The sequence below is a fragment of the Cyprinus carpio genome, chromosome B13 (genome assembly GCF_018340385.1).
Source record: "Cyprinus carpio isolate SPL01 chromosome B13, ASM1834038v1, whole genome shotgun sequence".
Taxonomy (NCBI): domain Eukaryota; kingdom Metazoa; phylum Chordata; class Actinopteri; order Cypriniformes; family Cyprinidae; genus Cyprinus; species Cyprinus carpio.
The window spans coordinates 23,317,482-23,344,035 of NC_056609.1; the positions used below are offsets into that span (position 1 = coordinate 23,317,482).

The window sequence follows — 26,554 nt, forward strand, 5'->3', positions numbered from 1 at the left end:
GTTAAAACCTGCAAAAATGTAACTGCTGCTGACACATAACACTGTAAACACATAAGCACAAATTTTCTGAACCATGTTTCTAGTAACTTAAACTGCAGGAAAATTTTTAAGTGACTGCACATGCATCTCATCACTTTGTGTTGGTAATAAGCTAATAAAAACCTGACCTGCAGCTGAGTCGTGTGTTTTAATCGTTCCTGTAGCTGCTCCTGTTTATCAGCGAGAGTCTTTTGTACGTCACATACATACTGCCTCAGCAGGTCAAAACAAGTGGAGGTCTCTGATATCGCTGAACCCAAACCTAACAACTTTATGACCTCTGATCCATGGGAGGTCAATATGGCACCCAAGGAGATCAGCTCTGCAGATAAACCCTATAAATCAGAGAAGAAATGAAGAGTAATGGATAAATGACGTGACAGACTGATGGTCTGATGGATGGCTAAATACCTGTAGCTGCTCTAATTGGTTTAATATGTCAGTATTTAGGGTTGCTAGCTGAAACCTAAGAGTGTGTGTGAGCGAGCTGAGAGTGAGATCCACTCCACTCAACACCTCAAATAGACCTTCATCCAGAGATTGATGATCCTGCACACAGAAAGTTCAGTTAAATATATTTGTTTTCGAGTTGGACAGGATTGACTGAATGTGTACTCTGATCTTGAAAAGAGAGTATGTTATGCTACGTATCTTTTTAAAATGTTATGAACATTAATCCTGTGTGTTATGTGTGTTTGTTACTGACACCTTTGTTACTGCTGAGTTTTGCAGTTCTTTGAGTTGTGAGATGTTGGATTGAATCTCCTGGAGACAGAGAGAAACAGCAGCTCCACTCCACAAACACACAGATGGAGCGAGGATCTGTTCACACACACACACAAATATCACAATGTTCTTTACTTAAAATAAATCCCACATTAAAATGACTACACATTAAACATTAGCAAACAGAAACTTTAAATAAACATTTGGAGAAAATCAGGAGTGTTCAGACCTCAGATGGATCCTGATCTTTATCTCCACCTTGCTCTGTCTCTGCTGTCTTGGTCAATCTGCTGCAGAGGTGTGTCCACTTCCTGTGGACTGCTAACTCTACTTCCTGTTTTTTGTCTTCATTTGCTGGTGAGGGGCTGCAGACATCATGGAGTGTTACATGGCTACAAAGTCTAGGCATATATTTGTATAAATAGGGATGTGTATTTTGATACCCTGCATGTTCATCTGTGCTCTGGCTCTGTGTTTGGGCTCTGCTGCCTTGAATTGCAATAGCTTTAGTTAGATCCCTCTGTTCATTCAATCCATGCTCCAGGTCCTTAAACAGACAAAGAAAGAGAGTGAGGGAGCCGGTCTCAGTGATAATGATGGACTGATATGACTTAGATTTCATAGAAGCATTAGAACAGGTTAAAACTGACTAATGTTTTGTAATTTAGTACATCATTTTCCAGTAGAAGTGTCTGAAACTATAACTGGCATGGAGTTACATAGTACCTTTATAAAATCCAGGTTTTATTGCTAATTAAAGAAATGAGTACATACATTTTAATTTTAACTTAATTTTATTTAATTTCATTTTATTTTAACATGAAATAAGAAATCAAAAATATACACATCTACAAAAGTTTGGAGTCAGTGGGATTTATTTGAAAAGAATGAATACTTTTATTCAGCAAGTATAGGTTAAACTTATCAAAAGAGACAGTGAAGACATTTATAATGTTACAATGTTACTCTTGTGTACTTTCTATTCATCAAAGAATCCTAAATGTATAATGGTTTCCTCAAAAATATCTTGCGCACCAAATCAGCACATTAGAATGATTTCTTATGTGACACTGAAGACTGGAGTAATGGCTGCTGAAAATTCAGCTTTGTCATCAAAAGAATAAATAAAATTTTATAATATATTTAAATAAAAAATGTATTTTAAACTAAAAAAAAAAAGATTAAACAATATTATGTTTTCTTGTATTTTCCTGTAGTTTTGATCAAATACAAGCAGCCATTAAAAAAATCCTACCAACCGCCCAAAATAAAATCTGCGTTAATGGTAGAGAGTCAGTTAAAATATTGTCTAATCTGTTATTTTAGAGTGTTTGTTAATATTTTGTATTATGTTTTAATATTGTGTGATTTGATGTGTGCATTACCCTTTGTTGTTGAAGGCTGCTCTGTCTGAACAGTTTGGTTTTGGAAGAACTTAACATCTCCTGCACACTGTTGCTGCGCTTCAGCCTGGCCTGCAGGGGGCGCTGACTCTCAACAGGCACCTGCAGACAGAGAGAGACAGAAACATAACACCTCAGCTCAGACAGCCCTATTTCCACAGTTCAAATCCAGGCACTTTGCTGCCTCTAACTAGCAACACTTCTACAGTAGATCTAATACCTCAGAATCAGCAAATGTGAAAATCAACCACAATTAGCATGCTAATGATCACTTTCTGTCATCACATTCAATCTGTTCATTAAGTACACCTGGATTACACTGTCCCCAACATAAAAAACAGACATTTTGTGGCCGGTAAAAGACTACATTATGGATGTATTAGTGTGTGTGTACCTGATCTTCGCCGTGTCTCTCTTGCAGCTGTAATAGGACTGTCACCAGTCTGTTCTTCAGCAGCTGGAGTTTGGTGTTAAGCGATTCAGCCTCATGTTGCTCCTGTTCTTTCAATCCACACACAGGAAGACTGGAGATTCTCTGCTCAATCTCCACAAGAATTGTCTAGTTGGATGAAAAAATAAATTAAAAAATAAATTAAAAATCAACATACACTGAAACTAAATTCTAAATCACTCTGACACTGCATACACTCAGTGCCAACCTCAGAAGCTGAGGTTCACAATAGAGAAAACACAATCAATCAAAAGTAATAAACACAATAAAGATCAGAGTCCACCTTAGAGAATGAACTAGCAGGCCTGAGAGGCAGGTGACAGGTGTTTAATGCACCATTCGACACATTTCACACAACGCTTGTACTTGGAAAAACAAATATGAACAAAAATCTCATTAATAATCCAACACGCAGACTTTAGATTGGGATCGATCAGCAAACACTGAGCGCATACAGCACACAATTTGCCTTAATAACTTAATGACGATTCCTTGATGATGACAATTATCATAACTTAAAGGGATAATTAATTCAAAAATTTTGTTTTTCACAGGAAAAAGTAAGTTATGAAGGCTATTTTGGAATCCTGTTTTGTAATATTCAGATTATATGTAACAAATCTTTTTTTAATTTTTTTTTTTAGGTTATGAAGTATATTATGAAGTCCAGTTTTGTGTGTTTACGTGGTAGTTATAACAGTTTACCAGGTCATTGTGCTGGAGCTCAGCTAAATCTCTGAATCTTTGATGAAGGAGTTGGGTTACACACACATGCACACACACACAAAGGTGAGTGCACTGCATATCTGGTTTAACTGCTTTAAAATGGTGTCAAATATCTAAATATAAAGAATCCAAAGTAAATTTGCATACCCAAAGCCTAGCATGACCTCACCTTTAGTCAGGCAGAAGCTAGTGAACCTCGCTTACAGTAAACCTCATCAGTAATATCAGCTCTAACTTCATAAATGAGACACATGACCTCCTCCAAACAGCACAATGAGACGGAATATTCAATGCCAAGCTCAATAAATCAGGAGAGCATAAACATCTGTTTTCCTTTTAGGCTTTAAGACACACCTAAAAAGATCTGACAGGCTAAATTATTAGATATAATATGGAAACTTACAAGGAACTGGTAAAAAAAAATATTGCATCAGCACTTAACAGATAAGCTATCTTTAAGTGAGCACTCAATAACTGAAATATCTGCATAGAGAGTTTCCTTAAGAAAAGAGAAGTTAAAATTCATGATGCACTGACACGTTCATGCATCGAAAATACAGTGCTGTGTGGGTTTACAGACATGACCATGCATGTTGTGTATAACATGTATGTGTTTAAAAGAGAATGAGAAGTTTGAGAGAGAAAGGAAAGAAGCAGGCATTGATATGTCTTCACTCCACCCAAAAAGTAAATAACAGATTCATATCATTTGGTTCATTGAGCCATGATGTACAGTACTGCCCGCTCACTCACTTACTGTACACTTGCATTTCCAATGCTTATAAACACACAAATATAAGCATTTAACTAGCGATTCAGCGCTAGTGGTTTAACATCAAGAGCAAAAGCAGTTATCCATCATCAAATAAGACAATAAAACTTAATTATTTTGTTACTATAATCACTGAAACCATTCAAATCTAATCTGCTCCTGACTGTATTTCAGCCAATCAGTATTTTTGTACACTGTAACTATTATTCTGAACAAATAATAAATTTTCAGTCTAAGCTAAAATCAACTTTGACAGTCTATTAATCATAAAGACTACATTGTGTTTAAATGCACATCATGAGATCTGAGCTTATGACCTGTGATTACTGCCATCGGCAAACACTTAGATCTCAGAGCAATAAAAGAGTTTACAGCTGTAAAATACTGCAGAAAAAGACAGACAATGAAAGACAAAGGCACAAGGAAAAAGAGAGAGTCGTGATTATACAGGAGAGAACTTATTTCTACAGAAACTGATAATGAATGGATGACTGAAATTAAGTTTTATAGACCTGAACAGTTCTACTTTTTTACAGACAGAAACAATTAGAAGAAGATAGTATGATAGTGTCAGATTGGTCTGTAATACTCATGGCAGGTTTAGAGGAAACTTCATTTTGAACAGAGCCAAATATAATAACCAGGCTAAATGTGCGACAGATCTCAGCTCTGAGCACTTCCTGTTCTGCTTAATCAGCATCAGCAACAACAGTAGGCAGAGGGTATATGTGCGTGTTTTGTCATTTTTATTTTTTTTATTTCAAATGTCATTAGATTTGAGTAATTTAGTAAATTTTATTTCAGAGATTTTATTTGTTGCTTTCAAGTAGTTTTACTCAGCACCAATTCTCACTATTAACAAGTTGCTTATTAGCATACATATTACTAGTATACTGGCCGTCTATTAGTACCTATAAAACACATATTAATGCCTTATTCTCCAAAACTATAGTTTAGATCCAACAGTAGCTCATACCTAAACTTAACAACTACCTTACTAACTATAAATGAGCAGCAAATTAGCAGTTTATTGAGGAAAAACTATTAAGTAATAGTGAATAGTGTTCCCTATTCTAATGTGTAACCGTTTTAGTTAACTATAATCTCAACAATATATAAAGTCACATGCAGAGATAAATCAAATATTAAAACATTTCCTTGACCTTTGAAATGCAGGTATGTGTGTGATCACCTGGCAGTTGTGAAGTTGTTGTTCAATGCAGTGCTGCATGGCTGCGTCCTGTGCCTGCTGTCTCGACCCCTCCAGACTGACCTGTGCTCTCTCCAGACACACCTCCAGATGCTCGGCCCTCTCACGGCAGGCATGGAGCAGCCCGTCACCGGACAACCATCCACCTGAGCCCCCGGCTTCACCTGCGGCCTGGACAATCATACACAACAGCAGCTCAGAGCCAGGGGTACATGAAGAGAGAAAAGAAAATCACAAGGCAGGGGAAGGATAATAGAAGAAGACAGGTAAAGACAGGTGTAGAGAGAGAGAGAGAGAGAGAGAGAGAGAGAACACCTGCTCTGGCTGACTGCAGCAGAAACAGTGAGTACACAGCAGCACAAACTCACAAACACACACTGGGTGTGTCCTCTGACTCAGAGACAAACAAACTTTCACACTCACACACTCTGCTTTCTTTCTCTCTCAGTTTCTGTCACACACAGGTTTAACCATTTTGCTTTTTTCTCTGCCCCCTGGTGCAGTCTTTCTCTCAATAAACTGTCTCAGCTTTCATACCAGTCACTTGTCATATAGCTTCTCTCTCTCTCTCTCTGTCTGTCACTGGTTTTCTCCACCCACCTGCGGCTACAACTACTTCCTGGAATGTCGTCACTTTCAAGGGCAGCTTGTGTGAGAAGAAACACTCACACACGCAAGGAGGAACTATACTTTTGTCTTGCACAGGCTCAAATGGCCTAGATTATTTTTCATCCTTTATTCTATTTCATTACAATTAACTTCTTTCTAGCTTTAGAGAAAACCCTGCTTTTGTCACAGAATATCTTAATTTCTTATTTCTTATTCCAATATCTTATTGGAATTACTGCAATTCACAGAATATCACTTTTTCTTGCATATATCAGAAATATTGCCACATAGATTAGACGGGACCTAATATAATAATTTAAGAATCAACCACCATAACCAATGGTGGAATTCAAATCTGAATACTGGGAATGTGTCCCGCTCAGTGTCTTTGGTGGTTATAGTCCTGGCTCATGGTTAATCAAAATCTTTTCGTGTTTTTTTTTTGTTTTGTACTATGAAAACATACTTTCAGAAATCCAAACTTCCTCCCCAGTCCAGAGACTTTTTATTAAAAACTTTTTGACGTCAGACAGACATATTTCAACACTGGACTGCCCGTATTTACGTCATGCCTATTCTGTGGTTAAGCTAATGAGGAAGTAGGATTTCTATTATAAATACCAAAAGGACTAATGATAATGATGTTTATTCTTTAACTTTTGCTCATTTCATATGCAAAAATGCTATTTATATACAAGTATTAAAGTCTCAACAGAAAAAAAAATGGCCTGCTCAGTTGTAACAATCAGGGAGTGAAATGATCATAAATAAACAAATAAAAAATAAATAAATAAAAAAAAGATTAATGTGGACATTTGCAGACAAACATACAAATTGATTAGTTTAGTTTTGAATATTTTCTGCATATGGGTGGATTCCTGATTTTGTGTAGTTTGTATAACATGGTAATAGTAATAATACCAAATATTAATAACAGTACATATCGAGCTGTTAATTATTAACAACCAACAATTAATGATTAATGAAGGATTATTTTTAAGGAATCACCTAGTTGCAAAGGTAAATTCCTGTTACTGAATCCAATCTTTGAGATCTCAGTCTGCAAGAATATCTATGAGCAGACTATTCTAGTGTAAGAAACAGAATTATTTCTCCTTTTGGTGAGCAAAGAGAAATGTGCAGATAAAATGCAACACACACTCAGATTTACTACAGTTTGAAGTCAGCAGGCGAGTGAGTTGATGTGTAAAGTGTGGGTCAGTGGGGTGAGATTCACTATCAGCATCTGTGCTTACCAAAGATGCACTCGCAACCAATGGCTCTGTCCTCTCCAGGCAGGGCTCGACTGTAATTGGTGTGTGTTTGTCGTGTGTGCTTCTGTTGTCTAACCTACGGTCTTTTGCATTTGATGGAGTGTGTGTCAGAGTGTGTAAATGTTGCTCTGGTGATTTGGCTGAAGGTGTATTTGTGGGTTTTGTGGAGCTCAGGCTCTGAGGCACAAAGGTGTTTTTCTGTTGACTGAGTGTGGAATGTATTTCTGAAACTACCTCAAGTTTTTCTAAGGAATCACCCAGCCCTTCATTGGAGGTAATGACATTAGCTAAGGTGAACATGTCTTTTGTTTCTGTGGGTGGGGCTTGTGACTCTGAATGTTTCTGTGTCATGTGTGTCAGTGTGAGTTTGTCATTGGTGTGTGGCTTCTGTTCCCCCCTCCATGCACCCTGCGCCTGACACAGACAGAGAAAGAGAGAGACGAGCAAGTGTGAATTTTTTGTTGGAATTTATTTTTTTTCAGACTTGAAAGGAGCATGATAGTGTTCACACAGGAGGTATCAGAGGGAAAGATCAGGAGAACATGCACAGGTGCGTATAAGAGTCAGTGCGTTTACATGGCACAAAAGACAAAATGCTTAATATAAATAACATAAAACATACAGTATACTACTCTTCTTCTTATATTCTTGAGCAGGAAAAGCTTACTTTTAGAAAATGTGTCATGTAAACAACAATCATTCATGAAAAACAATAAACTGTGCAGGGTGAGCAGCCATCGATTAACTTATTTTTTTAATGTTCATGTTACATTTTTTCACTTCACAAAACAAAATCTGTTCAACAGTCCTTTCAGAGTAACCATCTTATCTTGCATTTGGAAAAAAGAAAACACTCTGTTATACAAAAACCAAAAAAATACATGCCATATAAAAGATTTTAGGATCTTTTTGGTATCACAGTATTGTATTTAGTAGCTAAAAGTCAAAGAAAAGATACCATGCAATGGACAAATACACTGATTTTCCTGCTTGGTTGGACATTTAACGCACTTAAATGTGGAAAATAGTAATAATGAAAAGATAATGAAAAATAAGTGTGTCAAAAATTTTAACTGGTAGTGTATAATGGTATTTGTAAATAAAATAGTTTTATATCTGATGGAAACTGGCGGGAGTAACTTTGCAGCGTATGAAAAATAGTGTTTTTTTAAGCGTTAAGGTGCAGTCATATTTATCATTGCTCTGAGAAATTGTGCAGGTGAAATTTCTACTGAAACCTGCGCAGTTAAGAATTTTGCCTGATGGGACTTTGGTGGCAAAAATACATTTCCTTAATGTCAAAGTGAATTTCACGTCAGGTTCAGATTTGCTGAACTTCCTATTCAGCCATTTTTTCATAACACTATACTTCAATACTATAACCAGACGAAGAAAACTTACATTTAGAAAGCAATTATTTAGGTTTGGTTTGTTTGCGAGCTGGCAGAATAGTTCATTTTGCAAACTTCAGTTAAGCAACGGTAAGTGTGAAAGCACCTTTATACTGTAGTTGATTATAATGGGATCCAGTTTTATTGTGCAACACCGCACACGTCTGGTATAGACATGGTGTAACATGTAAACATCGATATTATGGAAAGTGACAAAAATTCAAAATGCTCAATGGTATTAGAATGTTCTCTATCTCGATCTGCAGAATATCCTGACAGAATTAGTCAACATAAACATTTAAAAAGAAAATCAAACTCCTCCTCAGGAAGTTGCTTCAAGTCCTTTTATATAATGATTTGTTCGATTTATGTAAAACTATTTAGCCTAAATTTCCCCTTGTTTTATTATTGTGAACTCAGTTCTGAACTATATGAAGAGATTCTCTCCTCGGAAGTCTTTATTTGTTTTACACATCTGCCATGTAAATGCACTGGGAAGAGAGTTCTAGCTCTAGAAACATCTACATCTAGGGGCTGTAGAGGTGGGAGTTAAGACATGGAGGTGCTGTAGGGAGAGAACTACAACTAGGAGACCAAACACCTCTGCTGGCCTCTGGAAGGGGACGTGGAGGTCTCTGTAACAGAGGAGGTATTGGTTACCATGTCTGCAGGGAGAGACTGGCTTTCCACTGTGCCATCTGCTTCAGATGAAGCTTCTGACACACCTGTTCCTGAGGCCACAGAGGTATCTACTTCTACCTGCAAACACAGGGAAAAAGAGGTTACTCTTTACATACTCTGATATGATATCTGATACGATATATTTTTTTTGCAGTTCCAAAAGAGTCTAGAGTTTTAAATGGCCACTTAGCACTTTTTAAAGTACAACAAATTTGATACACTGTCTTTTTTCCGAGGTTGCAAGGCAGCAATAATTTTGCCCCTGAATACACTACACATACACATTAATGTGATCAAATAAAGACTGGCCATTACTGTAGAGGTCTAGTGTTACCTTTGAGTCAGCTGCTTCTGCTTGCTCCAAAATCTGTTCTGTAGAAGAAACCACGTCTGCAGAATCTCTGTCCTGCACAAAAAAAAAAAAAAAAAAAAAAAAACCTTGTCAACCATGCATTTGGTTATTCAAGTACAGATTAAGTCTGGTCTCAAACTGAAGAGTTTGCAAAACAGATTTATAAAGCCTATATGTTGTGCATTCTTATAGTTATTTGTCCATGGATAAGAGTTCTCTATATTGTGCCTACCTGCATGACAGAATCATGGTATTGTTAACAATACAGATTTAAACTTAATCTCTGTAAATACATGTAAATTTATTTGCATAATATTTAAATGTATTCATCGTGCCACATTTGCAACTGGAGTTCACAGCACTTGATTCTCAAGTACAGGGAGTATCTGAAAAATAGTACATGCAAACTTAATGAAAGAATTAAGTCATACTGCCCCCTAGAGGACGAGGAATAACACGCACTCCATCACCCAATCAAACTGCACTGTTCAGAAAAGTAAAATCTGAATTATCTTTATATTAAACTGAAAGAAAGAATTCAAAACTTAGATGTGACAAAGCAGAATCTGGAAAAAGAAGAAGAAGAAACAAGGACTGGGTGAAGATGAGGAGGGTGATAATAAATGTAGTAAAGTACATAACAGGTTAAGTCAAATGGTGGAAAAACTATGAACCATGTGATGGAAAGATTGATCATGTGCAGAGGAAACATCAGGAGGTGTCCAGGGCTGAAGACTCTGACCCCCCTGCATTACCTCCACAGTCATGCTGAAGGAAGTCTCAGAATTCAGAGAGGTTGGTGATCTTCCTCTTGCCTCCTCATCCTCATTTTTCATGCAATCTTCATAGTCTTCACCAGAAGTATCTTCCTCTACATCTCCTGGATCCTTACAGAGCTCCTCCTCTTCCTCAGACTCCTGCTGTCCCGTCACATCAGACACACACACATGCGCAGCAGCAGGCACAAACACAGCCATGCAACCACACAGACACACATAGCGTCAACTGGAGTGATGGAGGGGTTTCCGCAGATAGACAGACAGCAGACATGTCATGTGCTGCACTTGATATTATTAACCTCACAAATATGCGAATAAGAAGCAATTATGCTAACCCTGTGTTAGATAATTCTAGGTTAATAAAATCAAGTGTGTGAAGCCAGCAGAACTCTAGCTTTTGCATTCGGCTGTACCAGAAATGCTAGCGATCTGTATTTTAGTACTTGTTTGAGAATATAAACGTTACAAACCATTCAGTATGTTTTTTTTTAACTAAAAGTGACAATAAAAACATATATAAAAACTAATATGGTTGTGTTGTTTTAAACAAATACTGCTCTTTTGTACTTTTTATTTATCAAAGAATCCTGAGAAAATTATCACGGTTAAAAAAAATATTAAAAAAAATTAATGATAATAACAGGAAATGTTTCTTGAGTGCCAAAATCAGCATATTAAATTTATGAAGGTTAATATGACACTAAGGACTAAAGTAATAGCTGCTGAAAATTCTGAAAAATGAAAATAATATTGTAATATTTCAAATTTTAATAATATTTCAAAATATTAGTTTTTACTGAATTTTTGATCAAATGAATACAGCCTTGGCTTTCTAACTGCTTATTTGTATATTTATTTCCATAGAAATTAACATTTAAAAAGAGAAAGTGGATTATTGTACACTTAAAATTTAAATATATATATATGGAAATACCAACAAGAACATGATTATTTTCAATATTAGGATTTTTTACCATATGTAAAAGATTTTTTTAAAAAGATACTTTAAAATAAGCAATATACCAAAACGATTTTTTTTTTTTTTTTTTACTATTGTTGTTTTGGAGTAACTGTTTTATGAAAGCAATGAACTATGCATGCTGTGCCCAACAAATCCTTTAAGCCATGACTACATACTGCACCTTATATACTGTATACCTTATTTCTTAATTGTCATACCTGTGTTTCTGTGACAGTTTGGCTGCTTCTATCAGAGATCCAGGTGAGTCTCTGCTCCAGTGTGGATTGCTCCACCGTCATCAGCGTTGCTCCTGCCTTTTTCAGGATGTCCTCCTCTACATGCACAATCTGAATCTGACCACTCTCCTGCACACACATATTATAATCAATATGTAATCACTGCCTCTTGATCAACATAACTGTAACATAATATTTCTTCTAACCTGTGTGTCTTCCTCAGTGATTGTGGGTGGAACACTGAGGGTTGGGGCAGTGAGGGGCGGAGCATTGAGGGGTGTGACACAGAGAGGTGGCATAAATGTCTCCTGTACCTCAATCGAGTATTCTAGTGCCAGCTGAGAGGAGACAAACATAATACTGAGCATTGTGTGAATTGTGTTCGCATGCTTGTGTGTGCACACAGTATATATATACACCTGTTCAAGTTCCAGCAGTTGTTTCTGTAGTTGTTCAGCTTTTTTGAACACTAAGAGTGTGTTTTCAGCTTTGTCAGGAAGACACAGACCATCCTTACAGTTCTGAATCTCAGTGACTGTCCTTTTCATCAAGTCAATCCTTTCTTCTGTTGTCTGCAAACACACACAAACCACCCACAGCAATCAGGATCTTAATAGTAACTACATCATTATGGTTACGCCCATACCTGGTCAAATGTTTAAATACAAGGCAAATTTTTCTTTTACCTTAAGACTGTCCTGACTGATGTCTTCTTTGGTGGTCAGAGTGGATTTGATTTTGGCCACATCTTTCTCCATGACTTTCACCTCTGACTCAATGGCATCCACTTCCAAAAACACACCATGCAAATGCACACATGAACAGATTCACTTTGCTCTTTTTCCAGATAACACAGCTCTGCATTTGTATGCACTAAACTACAGTTTAGCTAACCTCCCTCTGGGATTAGATAAAAAAACACGTACACACATATATATATATAATAAAATATATCTCATAAAGCTTTATATAAAAACAATACAAGTCTATAATATATAGTCATTTATCTTATTAGACGCCGGTATGCTCACTGCTGCTGCATGCTCCAGCTGAGAGAGAGGTCCCAGCAGGTTGTGCTGCATATCTGCCACACGTCGATCAGCATTTGAGAGCTGCTCCTCTAATGGACTGACATCAAACACACTTCCCATCTCTGTCAGCACACTGCCGAAACCCTGCAGAGTCCGTCTCATCTGAGCAGAATCATCCAGAACCATCTAAAACACGAAAATGATAAAGGCTTTTAGACTAATACATAAAAGATTTGGGCCGGTAACCGAATACTTAGTTCAAACCCCACAGTGGGATGATGCAGGTTTTTTTTATCAGCAGTCAGCTAAATGATAATGAAGTTTCTGAGAATAATACCTGCAGTGCATTCACATGACTGTCCAGGCATCTGGCAGTGGTGTACGTGCAGGGTGTTGTAAGCCAAGACTGAGCCTCTGAGATCCAGCTCTGTGACCCCTTCACCATCTCCTCATGCTCCTGCAGCCAGTCACGGACCTACACAGAGACAGTTTCGATAACACGCTTTAGTTAGAATTAGTTAGAATTTACTGAAACTCCAGTTTTCTCTATCATGTTTAACTTCTTTGCTCAATTCTTAAATATTTATCCAAAAACACCAAAGCATCATTGGAATCTGAGCAGGTGACCTTGCTGAGGAAGGCAGTCCTCTGTTCGGCCTGTTTGGTGAGGCGTGTGTGGGTCTGCTGAGTGTTGGCCAGGTTGTCTAATAACAGACGGGTCTCATCTGGATGCATTTCACTCAGATCCTGTAACTCCACCTCGACCGCTGTCAGAAGAGTGTGTAAACCATCCAACTCATCCCACACTCGCTGCAAAGGAACAATAAAACACATAATAAATCTTCCATTACTTTTTTAATCTCCGTCTAGATTTCACAGTAGTGTAAAACCTAATTTAAAACATTTAAAACACTGTTTCACAGAACTTGCAGCTACAGGCTATAAACAAAAGCAGGTTTATTTTGAACTTTCCCTGAAACGACTTGCAGTATTATGTCTGTTACGCTGTAACCTGTTAATATGGGCAGCAATAGTAAGATAATGTACATTTACAATACAAAATGCATGAAATAAGTCTTACACTGAGCTAAACTTATGTCTGACCTTCTGTGTGCTTTCGGCTTCAGTGAAGTTCAGGCTCTTCTGCTCTAACCAGCTCTGAACTGATCCCAAACCTGCTTTAATCTCCGAGATTTTAGCACCCAGCCTGTGAAGAGGGCCACTTTTCTCCACAGCTGTCTTCACCTGTGAGTGAGAGAGTGAAATGGACATAAAAACAGGCAAATGTCAATTAAAATAAACAGAATTACTGATATTACTTTTAAAAAGCACTAAACACATGGACACATTGAGTGTCTATAAGACAAAAATCTAGTAACAAGAACTGCAAGAGGCCCAGACCTTAATTAACAATCCCATAGAGCTTTCCTAACTACTATATGTTTGTGTGTGTGTGTGTGTGTGTGTGTGTGTGTGTGTGTTAGAGTTTGTATATGGATGATGCAACACCTCTTACACCTGTGAAAGAGTGTTTGTATGTGTGTGTGTGTTGAGTATGTCTCTGATGCAGGTATCTACCTGTTCTAGAGTGAGATGTTCTCCTTTCTTAATTCATTAAAGATGAGATAAAACGGCAGAGAGTGTGATGTTTAGAAGGTGTGCAAAATACATTTAGTTGTTAGTAAGAGTATTTTACATTCTGGTGCTCTTGTCAGCGCTCACAATCATTTGCCAAATGTCCATATTAAAATAAGAAAAAAACTTTTAGAAGTATGTTTCGATGAATGTAAAATATGGGTGCTGAAACAAAATAAGTTAAGAATGCATCAAACCTGTTCCTCCACTTCCTGTAATGACTGTGAGACTTCCTGTAATAGTCCCTCTATCTCCTCTGGAACTGATGTATTTTTTTCAGAGTACATCATCTTCAAGCTTTCCGAAATACGCTGCAGAATGGCCTTCTGGGTACACAGCTGTGAGTGAACCTCCTGTTTAGCAAAAAGCAACATTACTCATCAATTAGGCTACATTAGAAGCGAGTACATCTATGGACTGCACAAATAACCTTTTTCCATTTTATCCATTTAATTTCAAAAGTACTTCTTGGTACAAGATTTTTTTTCCAAACCAAAGCTCATCAAAGTGCCATAAACAAGAACAGCAGAGGTAGCTAAATTTGACTGGTTCCCAAAATTACACATGCATGGGTAAATTGCAGAGCAGTGAATATAGAGAAAGAGACATCATCTGAAATTTGAAGTTTTTCGTGGTCAAAATACAATTATATTTATTTCAGAGAGATATAAGGTATTTTATGGTGTCCCTGACAAATAGGAAAGAAAAACACAGTTTCAAACAAGTGCCAAGTTCTTAGAAAAGTTTTTCTGATTACCTGAACTAACCTTGTCAAATCCTAAAATGTTACATTTTCTGAAATTTATGAGATTTATTGACCTTGTACTCACCTTTTTGACAACAAGATATTTTTTTAAGTACTACTAAATGTTACATTTTTTGAATTTTTTTTGTTTTATTGACCTTGTATATATATATATATATTACAATGAATAATTAAATTACAGATCCAGGCATAAAAACAACACTTCAGACAATAACACTTCCCTTCAGACTCTTCCATTTTTCTTTCATGACAAATATCAGCAGATATTTTGCAAAGGAAAGTTTTACTTTAGTTAAAATAGGTTATACATTTTACAGTGTAAGAATTTCTGTTTTGAGATTCTACTGGATACAAAATATCAAAAAAGGTATAATAAAGAACACACTTACATTTATTGGAACACCAGAAAGCGAATGGAAACGATGCACTATGTGATGTTTGTATATTATGTGATATTCAATGCAAATCAGTCTTTCATATAGCACTAGTCTTGCTGGTTGGCCCATTCACTGATGATGCTCTTAGTTCCTCAAGCTTTAAGGTAACAGAACCAGAACAATCCACTCAAAAAGCTCTCTCTATCTATCTCAACCCTTTTCACCTCTCCAATGAGATAAAGCTTCTACCCCCTTTTTATATTATAATGAGTCATTTAAGATGAGAAGAAAAGCTGCATAAACAAGATCCCAAAATTACCGAAAACCCAGAGGGATTGAGAGTCAGAATGGACCATGCATGAGAGAGAGAGAGAAAGAAAGATTATCCATTCAGATCACTCTATTTGGCAGCTTTTTAGGTTTTATTAACAGTTATGACTTCTGCTATTCTTCATATTATTTTAATGCTCATTCTTACCCATTCTTCTTTACTGCTTTAGCATTTTGGCAGTATAATATGGGACACATTCACAAGTGAATTGAGAGGGGATTTTGTGTGTGTGTGTGAGAGAGATAGAGAGTGCATTAGCTGACATCATTACCGGTGTTTGGATCAGACCTGGAGGATCCACTTACAGGTGTGTGTGTTTAGGGGGTTCTGATTAACAAGTGTGTGCTTGTGAGAGCGAATGAGAAAAAGAGAGAAAGAGTGTGTGTGTGTATATCTGAAACAGTGAAAAGAAATTGTGTGGGAACATTGGACATGACTCAGCTATTTAACTAGAACACTAACACAGAGCCCTCTCATCGGTGTCTGTGTGTGTGTGTGTGTGTGTGTGTGTGTGTGGTAAAGAGGCAATGAGAGAGAAAAACAGCGGAATCTACAGCAGTCTGTGTTTTCGAGAGAGAATAACTGTTTAAAAGTCTTTGAATCTTTAAGAGTGTGTGTGTGTGTTTGAACTGATTGAATGGAACAGCCTATTCAGCACAATAAACATTCACACAGTGTTCTAAATAGACATAAAGAGCAAGCAAATAAAAGCTTGCCTTAAACAGCGACAGTCGTGGAAGCTATAAACAATAAGGATATTTTGTTAATTGCTTGGTTTCCATTTCTACAAATTGCATGTCACTTGGAAGAGCCTGCTTGGGACAACCAATACTGAACAATGAGACCTAAACTAAGCAGCACTGTATCCCAGTACCCACAGTATCTCTGCAGCTCAGAGACAAACATTGCAGGATTGATTAATCTGCCAGTGTCTAGTCAGGTTTATTAATTTTTAAAATGTCTTAAACTGTGAAATATCGTTTCAGTATGCATCTGTACTTTTGTATGTGCATTTGCTTTGCTTTTCCAGTATGTTATGAGATCTGTAGAGTCATAGGCACACTGAATCTGGCAGTCTACTCTTTCAAAATCCTGTCTACACTACAAAAAATGCCCAAACATTTATCTGGCACAAAAATAATTAAGATTAGATACTAGAAACTAAAAGCAAGCAACTAATCAAACTAGGAAACTGTAGAAAAGGCTGGCTATGTATAGAGACATTAGAGGTATTGCGCTGATGACTCATAATGATCCCTTTAACAGTATTAACAGGACGCAGTTCAGAGCATGGACATTCTTCACTGTTGCTCACGCTGTTGTTGTTGTTCTGCTGAGTGCGTTCATATACAAAACCACTCATACTACGCTACACTCCTAACTACTCTGCCATAATCTGCTGTACTACAATCATTCACTCAACCATATTCAAGGACTATAAACCCTCTACAAGTCTTAAACCATTAAAGTGTACCTCGTCTCTGACCAGACGACTTATGTCTACTCAATTTCCACCAGCACCTACACTAGTCTACCTCACAGAAACCCTAATTTATTCACTTTAGTGGAAAACATGGTAAAGAACCACAGATCTGAATTAAATGTTTCACAAACGAACAAAACACATGAACCTTTGCTGCTACACTGCAATTAAAAAACTTACACTTATTTGAAAGCAGATGATTTGTAATGCCTAATGAAACATGTAGTCAATTTAGTTAACAAGTTACTCCCTAAAATGAAAAGGTGGAGTATTATTTATGGGTGAGAGGAATTATTCATACAGTGCATCATGCAGAGTAAGGGCAGAGAAAATTAAGTTTGCTGGGCGCAGTCAGGGAAAAACAGAACATTGTGTCAATAGCAAAACCCTCCTCCCTTCATCTGCATCTCATCAGCTTTATTAATTCTCATGCTGGTGCAATAAATTTAATTACTGTAACAAATCTTGCCTGTGCAAAGTTAGAATCCAATTCTTTAACTCGAGTTAAAAAAAAAACATCTAAAGTGGTCAAAAACCAGATTAACAAATGCACATCACAAGACAAGTAACAAACCTGTAGTTGCTTCTTGCTGGGCTCGTGCTCCAGTACAGCGAGGAGAGAGACTGCAGATTCCAGCCATTCTCTGACTCCCTCCAGCTGCTCCTGCACTCGTTCCCTCTCCTCCACCTCTGTTCTTACTGCCCTCAAACCTTGAGAGCTCCGTTCCTTTAGACTGCAGGACATACAATTTAAAAGTCATGTTAAACTTTCAGTCCAAGTCCATACTGCAAAATGGATGCTAAAAAGGCAGGAGGAAAAAACAAAACAAAACGATTAAACTTCCTAGAATCCTTACATCAGTATGTTCTCGTTCAACATAAAATAAACTTTCATGCATGTAAATTTAAATATTATCCAGATATTTAGCTTAGTCTATGTGCGGTTTGGCCTCTCTGGGATGGGATATTGGCATCCAGTGTTGACCTACTTACTAGTCTGTAAGCCCACTGGTTTGGAATTAATGTGTGCACCACTGGGACATGGAGTTCACAATAGGATATATTAGGCAAAAGACATTCATGTTTCAAGAAAACCATAATTAAGACTAAGAAGAAAAGTAATAAAAAAAAAAATAGCAGTATGCAAAGTAGGTGCCTAACCTATGGTAACGCTCTTGCAAGGCTTGAAGCTCTTGGCACAGCTCAATGGGTGGGGCCTGTTCCAGGTGCGGGGGAACACCAAGCACCCTTGCAGCTCTTAATTCCAAAGCGGAGAGAGCTCTGTGTTCACAGTCCAGTCTGTCCTGGTACTGGGACCAGAAAAGCAGTAGTTCCTGTAGCTCATCACCAGTCAGATTCTCTCTGCTGCTATCTGGAAGTTCTGCATCCACCTGCTCCAATACAGTGACTGCCTGCTCCACCTGCAGAATAACAGTAAAGGAAAACAAGCTCAGTTCTTCTTTTATGCACAGTCTGTTATACACTTTTAAAAATAAAGGTGCTTAAAAGGATCTTCTATGGCATCGTGAAGCACCTTTATTTTTCAGAGTGTTGTGTAATGATTTAGTTAGAGTAAGCATACCAAAACAAGAGTTTCATTGTTATTTCACATGCTTGTTGGTGCACCAGTTATACTCAAGGCACTTACACTCCTTGTGACACTGCTCCACTCTGCTTCCATTTGTTCGGAGCGTGTCTGCAGATCACTGCCACAGCGCTGCAGTCTTGCCACCTGACCCCAGATAGCGCTCACGGCATCCTCCCTGTTGGCTCTGCACCCATGAAGTGAACACCACTCTCTCAGATTCTCCAGTTTTCCAGGAAGCATGGCAACCTCTTCCACTAGAGCCTAAAAAGATGAAGAATATGTTTAAATATACTAGCCTCAAACCCATATGTATCTCACTGCATCAGCTGGCAAAACACAGATGAATGAAAAAGAGATTGTAATGGGAGGTAATGGTAGTCTAACAAATGCTAGTCTTTCTACAGGAAAGGCTTTTATTTTGACTTTACCTTGAGTTTCTGTTGCTGGTCTTTGCAGTCTTTGTGTGAAGTAATTTTTTTGGAAGCACACTGTGATAGAAATGTTTCTAAGTCTCTCACTTGCTGGCAAAGCTCCTCGTAGCACTTACGAGAATGTTTCTGGCACTCAACACACCTTGTTATGGACAAGAAATTTGTTAATTTTGACATAGGGTATTTGTAATTTGATGAAAAGATATGATAATGTTTCATAAAGATTTGAGATTTGACAAGCAAACTGAGTGTATTGTGGTTAACAGTAATTACGTAACTTGATTAGTGATTATGACCATTGACTCTTAGGGAAAAGTTCATACTACTGTACATTATGTACCTCTTCAAAGATTCTACATTAATTTGAGCCTGGGCCTTAAGGGTCGATAGCCTGACCAGGAGCTCGCCTAGAACCTCTGTGTGTAGAAATTCAATCTTCTGTGGCTTGAAGCAGGGATGTTGTGGGGTTTGAGCTTGAAGCTGTGAAACATGTGACTGGAACTCTGTGTCTAGAGTCAGTAAAGCATGTTGTGCATCTTTTAGTCGTTCTGAACAGCTTCTAGAAGAGCAGATTGAGGGAAGGAGGGCCAACGTGGCTCTTTGGAGGAAACGAATGGTATCGGTCACTGCTTTGGTGTAGTTCCTCAACAGTTCTTTAGCTTTAGTTAGGCTAACCTGAAAAGACAGCAGAAATCTACCTTGACTTTATCTGTTTAAATGTATATTTTCTTTGAAGATTCTATATATGATGTTTCTAAACATTTGCACCAACTATATTGCAAAGGAATAGATCAATGAAACTGTGTGTCAAAGATGAAACAGATTAAACTCACCATTCGTTGATCACACTTTTCCAAAACCATATCCTTCAAGCAAGCAAGCTGTTTGGAATCCTGTGGAGGTCGAGCTCCAACCTTTTTTTCAAGGAACTCAAGAACTCGTATTCTAGATTCTACATTCTTTCTGAGTACAAGGCACTTTCTTAGTTGTTTTTCAATCACTGCCTCTTTTGGTTCAATACTACAAGGCTTTTCCAGCTTCTCATTGGTGTCTTTGAGGAATTGCTGAAGTGCTCTTTTTTCTGATGGATAATGAATATGTTTTAGCAGATCCCATTCCAATATCTGAAGATTATTGTTCACTGCCATTTCTGAGGTTTCGAGACTTTCCAGTATTTGTTTGAGTCTTGTTTGTTCAGCAGAGAGCTGAGATGGATATAGATCTGCTGTGATTTCCTGCAGTTCATCCATTGTTTCCTCACACAAGAGTTTTACTAAAGAGATATGGATCAGAAGGGTCTGACAGGCTCTGTAGCGTTCGTCTTTGTTAATGCTCTCATCTTTGGTCCTTGGGATCTGAGCCTCTATTTCTTCCTTGACATCGTCAATGCACCGACTGAGGCTCAAGTACCTTTCATGAGCTTGTGATTTGAGATCCAAATCAATCATTTTGTGGTACAGTTCAGTAATAACACATAACATCTCTCTTCTCTTTTCCTCTGAACAAGGATTGACTTGCTCAACATGAGATTTGTGCTCCACAAGCATCTGTTTGAAGGGTTCAATGACAGAGAGGGTATCCTTCGTAACAGGAAACCTGTGTCTTTTTACATCAACTAACATTTGTCTCAGGCTGTTCTCGAGAGATGACACCTTCCTCTGAGAGGATTCTTGGCTCTGTATAACATCTATAATTTTCTGGCAACATGCCTTCTCATAGATAATAATCCTTTTAATGTCCTCTTGAAGGTTGGTGAGTTTCTCATAGAGCTTAGTACTCTCTGTGACACTTAGCTCGGATGCAATGTCTCTGCTTTTCATCAGAAGGGCTTCAGTGACAGCGGACTGCTTTTCTGCTTCTCCAAGAGTCTCCTCGATCTGCCTCAACCTGCGATCCAGGTCTGCCACACTCAAACTTTGATAATCTTCTCTCCTCAAAGCTTCCCTTTGCAGATGTCCAACCACCCAGGAATCAACATCTGCTATCTGCTCAGACATCTTCTCCCGGGTCTGAAGTCCTGACTCCATGTCGCGAACTGCCTCAGCCAGTTTTCCTGCTGTTGATTTGGACAAATTCTCTAGGACCTTCAAGGATGAGGTCACCATTGGAACATCAGCTTCATCTAGATCAGAAATCAGCTCAGTGACTTCCTCAACCAAAGACTTCAACTGGGTTTGCTTCGAGTTCATCTCAGACTGCAATTTCTTTAAATCTTTAATCTGTCGATGGACTTCTTCTGGAAGCAAAGGCACCTTTTTCTGTCGTCCTTTGACATCAGATTCTGTCTGCTTTGCCCAAGCCAGAGCATCTGTCATCACCTTAACAATTTTACTTAACGTTGAGTTGCTGCTGCTAGGAGTTGAAGCTGCTAACTGTTCACCCATTTGATTCAGCTGATCTTTTATATGCTGAAGATCCTGCTCTATGCTGGATATCTCTGCATTGAATTGGAATTCCTGGGCAAGTGCCTCAGAGGTCTGCTGAAGGTAGAGGTACTGCTGATATGTGGAAGTGAGCTCAGCATTTAAATTCATAATTTCTTGAGCTCTCTTGCCATCCCATAAAACTGGTGAGGTTTTCGATGCATCCAAGGTCTTCTGAATGTTCTCGAGATGGTCTTTTAAAGCACTGACCTCTTGAATAAGGCTGCTGATTTCTTTAGCATGAGCATTAACCATGTAAAGAACAATCTCTGCATCCTTCTCTAGCACCCTCCACTGGGTTTGCAAATTGTTTTGCTGTATTTCCGCTGCTTGTCTCTCAGGCACACTGAGGTGGGGGGACAGTTTGGCATGAGTCTGAATTAACTCACCAAGAGCTGTCCTTTCCTGCTCCATATATCTCAAGAAAGAGTGCAGCCTTTCTTCCTCAGCAAAAATGCTCACAGCTGGAGAGCTAGAGATATGAAAAATACATTTATGGGCTTTTACATTCTCTTACATTCTACAAGTTGTTTAGTGTATGGGTCGACCGATATGTGTTTGTCAGGGCAGATGCCGATAATTACAGATCAAGTAGTCTGATAACCAATATTTTGAGCCAATATATATGTCTGGTGTAAAAAGAAAATGAATGTCAAAATTAAGAATAAAAATTTTGAACATGTCGGCACACTGCCCACAAGGCTATCGTCTCTTTAAATGCTTTAAATTATTTTATCGGCAAATCGGTTTTGAAAATGCTATGGTTACCGATAACCATAAAAATGCTTAATATCCCGCCAATAATCGGTCGACCCCTAGTTTAGTGCAACAATAAACTTACTCAGTGTTTAATGTAATACTAACAGAAACAACATACTTAGTAGTAAATACGTACAATCTCAGTGCCGCACGCTCAATTTTGAGTCTCTCCAGAATAGCTTTGACTTTCTGGGTCTGTCTGTTGAAATCTGCAACCATCTGTAGTTGAGCTTCTTTGGAGTGAACAAAGCTTGCTGCATCCCACAAAGCCGCACTCCACTGGGCACTCAGCTGTTGCATACCCTCAGGGTCATGAACTGTGCCATTAGTGCCACTGCCAATGTCTCCATTAGCCTGGTCTTGCCTAGACAGCATAGATACCTGTCTCTGGGCACACCTTCTACATTCCTAAAATAACATAACAATACAAGTCTAAATGTGCTCACCTCTGAACGTAAATTAGGATTCTAATACAAATGATTATTTGAAAAATCAGCAACACTACTTTTACATATTAAATACACAAGAGGACATAGAACAATCAGTAATATGTAAAGTGTAAGTTCATCACACACTGATGTTTTATTGGATTGTCCCACCTCAGCCTCCTCTAGTTGTTTGGCCATGTCTTTGGAGTTCAGAGCAGCTGGGCAAGTTCGAAGGTCCAGTAAATGGAACACTAGCCTTTTTAACCGAGCTTCAAGATCAGTGCTGGAAGTGTCAAGAAGTTTCTTTGTGCTTTCGTGAGGTATACCCTAAAAATATAAGCTTTTTGAAAGAACAGTTGACATACTGCACATATAATTTTTGTTTATGTTTAAATAACTTTCAGTATTTTGAATTTAATGTTATAGTGTTAACCATTTAAAATATTACCTCCATGAGTACACTTTTTTGTCCCTTTTCAGTCATTTTTTTGATCTCCGTGAATATATCCTTCATTGTGGGTCCCTCTGGCTCTCTATCTTCCTCTGCTTGATTCTCAGTGATTTCAGCCGCGAGACCAACTTGGGGAGAAACATCCATATCTTGATCTTGTGGCTGCAACATAAAAAATTAGCAGAATAAACACAATTGTTAATGGCTGATCTGAAGACTAGCAACTGCAGCATCTCATATACAGGATAAAAGAGATATTAGAGCAGTTAATGAAGTAAATTCAAGCAAACTCAATCATGGGTAAAAACAGATTAAAAACAGATTAAAACTCAGAAAGCCATTCACAACATTCAAAGTGCCATAAGGTGATGGAACAGAAAAAATTGCCCTCTTATGCCCTCTCTGTGAACATTACAATATTAAAAGAATTAAAAAGTATTTATTCACTTATAGAGAGCAGTAATGACTGTATGCATGGCGCTTAATGTGATGGGATTTTCTCTGTGGTAAGGCAGCCAGAGCCACACCAACATAAAAAGGTACAATTAGGAGTGTTATTCAGGAGCTCCCAATGTTAACTGAAACTTTGTAGAAGATTTCTTCTTCCATTAGAGTTAAAACCTAATGTGTTATCTGTGTTTGGGAATTTAGACAATTGGACTGTTGCAAAAAAGGGGATTAATTTCACCCTTCAAAGCAAATATCCAGATAGCTTAAGGACACTTAATTTTGGCCCTAAGACACATCCTCAGTTGAACGCTTCCATTACAGTTCAGCATGCAGATACCACACCATCATGCCTCATGCAGGTTTGTTCCTTTTGGTGGAATCATGCACATTTAAGTTACCTGCATCTCACTGACGCTCTCTGTCTGACTAATTGCACTTATGGGTTCTGGGATCAAAGTAGAGTCCTGCCCCTCCTCTTGCTGCTCCTGACCAACCAATGACTTTGTATCAGACTCATCTTTATCTTCCTGTTTAGTTATTGCTTCAACATCTGCTTCCAGCTCTAGTCTTGCACACTTAGAAACCTTTTCATTCCATGAACTTTCTTTGTCGCTGGTTGTTGGAGTTGATATGACCTGTGGCTCTTCTGGCATTAATGGAACTCTGTCAGCTTCTATTTGATCTTTCTTTCGCCTGGTCGGTGAAGTTGGAAGGACTTCCTCAGGTTGACTTTTAGGTGTGGTTGGAGCCATCTCAGTTTCTGCTTGGCTGTCTTTTTGACTCAGAGGTGTAGTTGGTTTATGTATGCTAGTATCTTCTTTCAGGTTAGGAGCACCTGTGACAATTTCGCTCTTAACTTTGCTATCTTTCCTTCTTGTTGGTGGTGTGGGTTTCACAAAGAACTCTTTCTCTTCTTGGTTTTTGCAAACTGCCACATCACTTTCAACCTGACTAATTTTGCGTCTGACAGGTGGAGTTGGTTTACCAGTGTGCTCTTCCCTTTCTCTACGTTCACTGGTTTGTAGATCATCACTTTTTCCTAATTCAGCACTGTAAAACAACATCTCACTCTCTGGCTTATCCTTGTGTCTTCTTGATGGTGGAGTTGGTTGAAGATCCAGATCAATTGATAATCCTTTATCTTCACCTTTTTCTTTACGTTGTCTTGCTGGTGGTGTGGGTTGGGTCTCCAGATCAAGTGATAATGTACTTTCTTCTTTTTCTTTACATAGTCTTTCTGGTGGTGTGGTTTGGGTCTCTAGATCAAGTGATAATGTACTTTCTTCTTTACATAGTCTTGCTGGTGGTGTTGGTTGGGTCTCCAGATCAAGCGATAATTGTCTATCTTCTTTTTCATTACATTGTCTTGCTGGTGGTGTTGGTTGGGTCTCTAGATCAAGTGATAATGTACTTTCTTTTTCTTTACATAGTCTTGCTGGTGGTGTGGGCTGGGTCTCCAGATCAAGTGATAATGTACTTTCTTCTTTTTCTTTACATAGTCTTTCTGGTGGTGTGGTTTGGGTCTCTATATCAAGTGATAATGTACTTTCTTCTTTTTCTTTACATAGTCTTTCTGGTGGTGTGGGTTGGGTCTCCATATCAAGTGATAATTGAATATCTTCTTTTTCTTTACATTAGTCTTTCCTTTCTGGTGGTCTTGTTGGTTGGGTCTCCAGATCAATGATAATGTACTTTCTTCTTTTTCTTTACATGGTGCTCTGGTGGTGTGGGTTGGGTCTCCATATCAAGTGATAATTGAATATCTTCTTTTTCTTTACATTGTCTTGCTGCTGGTGTTGGTTGGGTCTCTAGATTAAGTGATAATGTACTTTCTTCTTTTTCTTTACATAGTCTTTCTGGTGGTGTTGGTTGGGTCTCCAGATCAAGTGATAATGTACTTTCTTCTTTTTCTTTACATAGTCTTTCTGGTGGTGTTGGTTGGGTCTCCAGATCAAGTGATAATGTACTTTCTTCTTTTTCTTTACATAGTCTTTCTGGTGGTGTTGGTTGGGTCTCCAGATCAAGTGATAATGCTCTTTCTTCTTTTTCTTTACATCGTCTTGCTGGTGGTGTGGGTTCGGTCGCCAGATTGAGTGATAGTTTACTACCTTCTTTTTCTTTACGTTGTCTCACAGATGGTGTGGGTTCGGTCTCCAGACTGAGTGATAGTTTACTACCTTCTTTTTCTTTACATCGTCTTTCTGGTGGTGTGGGTTGGGTCTCTAGATCAAGTGATAATCTACTTTCTTCTTTTTCTTTACATAGTCTTTCTGGTGGGGTTGGTTGGATCTCCAGATCAAGTGATAATGTACTTTCTTCTTTTTCTTTACATCGTCTTGCTGGTGGTGTGGGTTGGGTCTCCATACTGAGTGATAGCTGACTACCTTCTTTTTCTTTACGTCGTCTCACTGGTGGTGTGGGTTCAGTCTCTAGATTGAGTGATAGTTTACTACCTTCTTTTTCTTTACGTCGTCTCACTGGTGGTGTGGGTTCGGTCTCCAGATTGAGTGATAGTTTACTACCTTCTTTTTCTTTATGTCGTCTCACTGGTGGTGTGGGTTCGGTCTCCAGATTGAGTGATAGTTTACTACCTTCTTTTTCTTTACGTCGTCTCACTGGTGGTGTGGGTTCGGTCTCCAGATTGAGTGATAGTTTACTACTACCTTCTTTTTCTTTATGTCGTCTCACTGGTGGTGTGGGTTCGGTCTCCAGATTGAGTGATAGTTTACTACTTTCTTTCTTTTTCTTTACATCGTCTTGTTGTTTGTGTTTGTTTGTTCATACTGAGTGA

The 26,554-nt window shown here is 38.2% G+C and overlaps 1 protein-coding gene across 2 annotated transcripts in view; it reads right to left on the reverse strand.

Annotated features, from left to right (window-relative positions):
• syne2b (spectrin repeat containing, nuclear envelope 2b) overlaps positions 1-26,554 on the reverse strand; it is a 93,152-nt gene that overhangs the window by 33,184 nt on the left and 33,414 nt on the right. Inside the window, exons 58-89 of one of the 2 annotated variants that reach the window (XM_042737367.1) lie at positions 25,941-26,216; positions 24,162-25,045; positions 23,311-23,475; positions 23,034-23,189; positions 22,571-22,842; positions 20,086-22,147; positions 19,593-19,927; positions 19,250-19,394; positions 18,882-19,082; positions 18,395-18,654; positions 17,808-17,967; positions 14,474-14,629; positions 13,746-13,886; positions 13,269-13,451; positions 12,979-13,116; positions 12,642-12,827; positions 12,297-12,401; positions 12,030-12,182; positions 11,817-11,948; positions 11,593-11,739; positions 10,390-10,554; positions 9,617-9,688; positions 9,262-9,360; positions 7,193-7,624; positions 5,310-5,498; positions 2,563-2,727; positions 2,151-2,270; positions 1,209-1,312; positions 995-1,130; positions 748-861; positions 451-588; positions 168-374 (exon numbers count right to left, since the gene is read on the reverse strand). In XM_042737367.1, the coding sequence (XP_042593301.1) occupies positions 168-374; positions 451-588; positions 748-861; positions 995-1,130; positions 1,209-1,312; positions 2,151-2,270; positions 2,563-2,727; positions 5,310-5,498; positions 7,193-7,624; positions 9,262-9,360; positions 9,617-9,688; positions 10,390-10,554; positions 11,593-11,739; positions 11,817-11,948; positions 12,030-12,182; positions 12,297-12,401; positions 12,642-12,827; positions 12,979-13,116; positions 13,269-13,451; positions 13,746-13,886; positions 14,474-14,629; positions 17,808-17,967; positions 18,395-18,654; positions 18,882-19,082; positions 19,250-19,394; positions 19,593-19,927; positions 20,086-22,147; positions 22,571-22,842; positions 23,034-23,189; positions 23,311-23,475; positions 24,162-25,045; positions 25,941-26,216 (8,198 nt within the window). The remainder of the gene's footprint in view (positions 1-167; positions 375-450; positions 589-747; positions 862-994; positions 1,131-1,208; positions 1,313-2,150; positions 2,271-2,562; positions 2,728-5,309; positions 5,499-7,192; positions 7,625-9,261; positions 9,361-9,616; positions 9,689-10,389; positions 10,555-11,592; positions 11,740-11,816; positions 11,949-12,029; positions 12,183-12,296; positions 12,402-12,641; positions 12,828-12,978; positions 13,117-13,268; positions 13,452-13,745; positions 13,887-14,473; positions 14,630-17,807; positions 17,968-18,394; positions 18,655-18,881; positions 19,083-19,249; positions 19,395-19,592; positions 19,928-20,085; positions 22,148-22,570; positions 22,843-23,033; positions 23,190-23,310; positions 23,476-24,161; positions 25,046-25,940; positions 26,217-26,554) is intronic. The other variant, XM_042737368.1, reaches the window with a different exon arrangement.